The 5,000-nt window shown below is 39.2% G+C and overlaps 1 protein-coding gene across 1 annotated transcript in view; it reads left to right on the top strand.

The window, feature by feature from the left end:
• The first annotated feature begins 228 nt into the window (after positions 1 to 228).
• Positions 229 to 5,000, top strand: part of cdkal1 (CDK5 regulatory subunit associated protein 1-like 1) — a 176,699-nt gene continuing 171,927 nt past the window's right edge. Inside the window, 3 exon segments of the mRNA XM_043261055.1 lie at positions 229 to 381; positions 904 to 1,064; positions 2,012 to 2,124. Of these exon segments, the coding sequence (XP_043116990.1) occupies positions 907 to 1,064; positions 2,012 to 2,124 (271 nt within the window). The 5' untranslated portion in view covers positions 229 to 381; positions 904 to 906.

Genomic DNA, 5,000 nt, shown 5'->3' with positions numbered 1-5,000 from the left:
TCACTAAATGGGACAACTAGAGAGTGAAAATATAAAGTGCTCAGTGTGTTTGTGTGAAAATATATGTGTGTTATATTTGTGTTAAACTTATACTTGGCCTCCAACTCACCCACATTTACATATATAATAAAATATAATAAAATATAATATAACATCATACAATAAAAAACAATTTAAAATCGCCGAGCGGCGTGTGGTTTGTCCTCTTATGCTTGCCGTACTGCGTCGAGAGGTTAAAGTGGAGACGTTCCAACATGGTGTTCTGAGAGCAAAACAACGTGAACGAAACCGTTTGAAGAGAAGAAGAGCTCGCCTTTTCTCCCTCAAACTCCAGCGGTTTTTTCAGCGGTTTTTTGGCACGATTATATTTTTCGTCTCTCGGTAAGTTAGCGCTCTTGGGCTGTTTATAGAGAGTTAGTTTAAGACACACACGTGGATTGGCGCTCCCAGGATACTGACAGAGGAGTTATTAAACATTGTTTCTTTTCACCTGATGTCGATACACTTTAAACCTCTGGTGCTGTGTATTCTGTCGAATCGTGTCAGAACTGTTAGCTGTTAGTCGTGGTGAGCAGTTACAAAGAAACCAGCGCATGGGTGATTAAATTAATCTGTTTACACGTGGTTTAATACAGTAAGCATCAAAACATGTTAGAGCAGTGCTTTTGACCACAATAGTGTGGAAGTTAATGGGATGTCATGCAGGAGTTTGGCTGTGGGAAATATATTATCGGTTTGAGTCTTATTTTGGAGTTGTATTTGTTTTGTGTGTTCTTAAAAACACACTCATTGTCACCTTGAATACTCCAGTAACGCCGTGCGAACATAGACTCTTTATTTGTTTAAACTGATGTATGACTTGAGAAGTACTGTGTGATGAGGTTTTGTAATAACTTTTCACAGATCATGCCGTCTGCTTGTGACTCTCTGGTCGATGATATCGAGGACATGGTGACTTCTCAGGACCCCACTCCTTATGAGCGGCAGTTTGCCCGGAGAAACATTGTGCCTCGTCCTCGCAAACACAAGCCTCAGTCTGCAGGAGAAGAGCTTCAGACAGACAGGTCAGACATTGACCGGTGTCTTGACATTCTGCCCTTACTGTTAGCTTTCAGCTGATCTGTGACAATTCTCTCTGTATAACATAATAAATGGAAATGTGCACTTCATATTCTGCCTGAAAAATGCCCTAAAAGCCATTTGACAAGGAACTTCATGTCACAATACTTATCTCTGCTATCAACAGACTTCTCTTTGTCTGTGTTCTGTTATGTGGCCCGTCACTTCCTTTTTACTTCCTTTTTAAATCCATTTTATTGGTTTCAGAATATGACCTTGTTTCATATGTTTGTGTATAATGTATATATAACACCGTATATCTTGCTGTTGAGCCCCTTAAAATTACTGCAAGGTAAATTCCTTTACCATGACTTTCCTAGTGATGTTATTTGAGCTCGCTGCTCAACAGCTTCAGAACACATCTCAAGACACATTAAAAGTTCTGTGGTCCTTTTAAAGGGGAGGACAAAAACAAATACAATCTGGATATTCTTAGACTTGTGTTCTTCCTCTGCGTTTTCTTAGTTCTGACCCACAGTGCTCTTAAACTCTGGTCATGTGACCCCGCTATTCTACATTTATTAAAAAATTACAGGTACCTTTTTTAATGTCATTACATTCTTAGTCACTTTTAATGGCTGAATCAACTCCTAATAAACATGTTAGACACACGCATACAGTTACTTTATCAATGAAACGTGTTATTGTGGCTGGTTCAGTACTGAGAGTGAATATCGCCATCTAGTGGAGAAAGCTTGGAAGGAAATGTCTGACACTATGGGAAATAACAGAACTCTAACAGCGTAATCAGACCAGAAGACTGATCTTCAACAGTGTAGATTCAGATGCTCCTCCACTGTTTTCATGTGTCATGTCCTTTTTATTAGATCCACATGTGTCATAATATAACCTCACTTATGTTGGTAGATGAGAGCTCTTTCTGTGTTTTCAGTGTGATTCCTGGCACACAGAAGATCTGGGTGAAGACGTGGGGCTGCTCACACAACAGCTCTGATGGAGAGTATATGGCTGGACAGCTGGCAGCCAGTGGATATAAGATCACAGGTGAACACATGCATGCTTTCCTCGCCTCGTACGTAATCATTCTGCCTTCAGCAGTGCAGTTTTCTGTGTTTTGTTCACACTGCTGTTAGAAATGGGCTGAATACTGTTGTTATGATGATTGTAAGGTTAGTCTGATCTCAACCAAACTACACTGATTCAGTGTGTTACATGTCTTGATTACTGGACTATAAATGGTGTAATTACCACCTCTTTTGCCTCTCTTGTCTTACTGTAAAAGTCCTATTGTACAATCATCTACCTAGTGTAACCTAATATAAGGGCATACAATAATGCAGTTTGACCAATCTAGGAACCTAATAGAAGAAGCTCTTATTAGATGAACAAAGCTGAACCTGTAGACTGTGGGGCAAGTCAAAAACAAGACAAAAAACAAAAATGCTGTTGCGTGATAAGGCATGTTATATTATACTTTTGGTGCGTAAAGAAATGTAGTCAGGTCACATTGATGTATAAAAGCAAATTAATTACGTAAAAGTTACAAGCAAACCCCCAACCTTCCCCAAAACCAGTATTTCACAAAATTAGAATATCATAACAAAGTTCAACTCTGGGACAAAGGGAGCCTACAATCTAGTCGGCTAATTAACACAAAACACCTCCAAAGGTTTCCTTAGTCTGGCTTCAGAATCATGGTTCAGAATCAAGACTGCTGACTTGACAGTTGTGCAGAAGACCATCATTGCCTTTTGAGACCTTTCCTCCTTATGGAGGTTGTCAATTGCAAATGTAGCTGGATGCTCACAGAGCGCAGTATCGAAGCATATTAACAGAGTGTTAAGAGAAAGGGGAAAAATGGCCGGAAAAGGTGCACAAGTGACAGGGATGACCGCAGCCTTGAGAGGACTGGTGTCAGTGCATCAAGAACCACCACATACAGACGTCTGCATAACTACAGCTATAGAATTCCATGCGTCAAGTCATTCCTGAACCAAAAACTATGTCAGAAGTATGATGAGGGAACAGAGACCCCGAAATGCAGACGAGCAGAAGGCCAATATCAAAGCTACTTGGGCTACCATAACACCTCAATGTGTCAAAGGCTGATCGCCTCCATGCCACGCCGCCTTGCAAAAGGAGGCCCAACAAGTACTGAGGACAATTGTAACTAGATAATGTTAAGTCTTTGTATGAGTGAATGTAAGCAAGCAAACACGATCATCATTACATTAATTATTAAAGTACTAGTTTGGTTGGCTTGAAACTTGTTTAGGTCAGTTTTGATTTATTGTGATAAGTATATTTTAATAGAGAGAATTTATCCCAGTAATTCTTTGTGTGAAAAAAAAAATATATATATATCATAGAAAGCAACCGTTACAACATTTTAGTGAGGGGAATTTCTCAAAGCAGCACTGAATGTTTAGATTGGGGTGTCGAATCCAAACTCAGTAGAGGTCATGCTGAAGACAAACAAAAAAACAGGGTTGATATTTAGATTATTTGGGGAAAATAAGTGTATTAGTAACTTTTTTTTTTTATTTATATTTATTTTAAATAACGGAAGTTAGCGGAACAAAGTTTTTTAATTTTATTTTTGAGTTTTAACGTTTGGTTTTATCTTTATCAAAACGAGAAATCTCTGACTGGGATAACAGCATGAAACAGTAAAACAGTTTTCTTCAGAAGACGTGCAAACACTGCTGCTCCAACTGTCTCTGGGTTTTTAGATGAGTCTTACAGTGAGGTTTGAGAGATGAGTGATGATTTTTAGATGAGTAGCAAGTGCTCAGCATCAGCTGCAAATGGGTTTGCGAAAAGGTCAAGGTTGAATGTCTGTGTTTTTAAAACCAGCGAATCTCCTGCTGAATTCCGTTCAATTTGTCGGGAACGGGATGCCTGTGTCTCTGACTGACAAATGGGAAAGTGGACGAGTTTCCTTGGCACATCTGCCTCTCCCACAGATGCAGTTTCATTTGTGACTCGATCCCAATGAACAAATAAAGTTTACTATTTTGTTCACAACTGTAATTACATGCCTCCTGGTGATTGATGCAGTGGTAGGCTGTGGGTTTTCTCCTGTGTGCTTCACCTTTTCTGTGCCTGTGCTGCTCTAAGGAGAAAAAGTACTGGTCTTTTGCCAAGTGGTCCCAAGTCCTGTTTTCAGATGAAAGCAAATTTTGCATTTCAGTTGGAAATCAAGGTCCTAGAGTCGGCAAATTTGTATCATTGACACACTTCTTAAAGAAAATGTCCTGTCCACGTTGTCCAGTGAATCACTCTTAAATCCAAAAGTTCCTCCGTAACGGAGAACTGAGAATCTACCCCTCAAATGGATATCGAGAACTGGGCAGTGTCTTTCAGTAATGGCCAATGAATAGCTAATAGTAGTTTTGATAATAACTTTTTCTGTAAGTCCGAGCCTAGCTCATCCACCTGACTAGCCATAGTGTTTCAGGAAAGTGTGATGTTAGCAAAGGCTCGCTTTTTGTGTGGGCACACAACGTCACATACCTTTTTCAATACAGTTTTTTATTTATTTTTTATTTTTTTGATAAATTCCCCCTCTGAACAGCCTGCATACTAAAGCTCCCTCACTTTGACCATTCATACGAGTAAACAAGTTTTGCTCTAGATGACGTTTGTGCTTTTTTAGTTCTTTTGACTTTTAGCAGCCATTGTTCCATGTTTTTGTTTTTGAAATGCCTTCTAAGACTCTACTCCTTAAACTGCGAGTGACTCTTAACATATGAGACATCGGCTTTTCTTTGTATTCTCCCTATAAATATTGTTTCCCCATCTTTGTTGTAACTGTTGATACTCACTGTCCACTTTTCTTTAGCCATTGTTAGCTGTGAGTTATTTTAAGCAACTGTTTTTAGAATATCATCCAAATTGTTTCCGTGGCGACACACTGT

This window comes from Puntigrus tetrazona, chromosome 16 (assembly GCF_018831695.1).
Source record: "Puntigrus tetrazona isolate hp1 chromosome 16, ASM1883169v1, whole genome shotgun sequence".
Taxonomy (NCBI): domain Eukaryota; kingdom Metazoa; phylum Chordata; class Actinopteri; order Cypriniformes; family Cyprinidae; genus Puntigrus; species Puntigrus tetrazona.
This window is presented reverse-complemented; position numbering and strand designations above follow the sequence as displayed.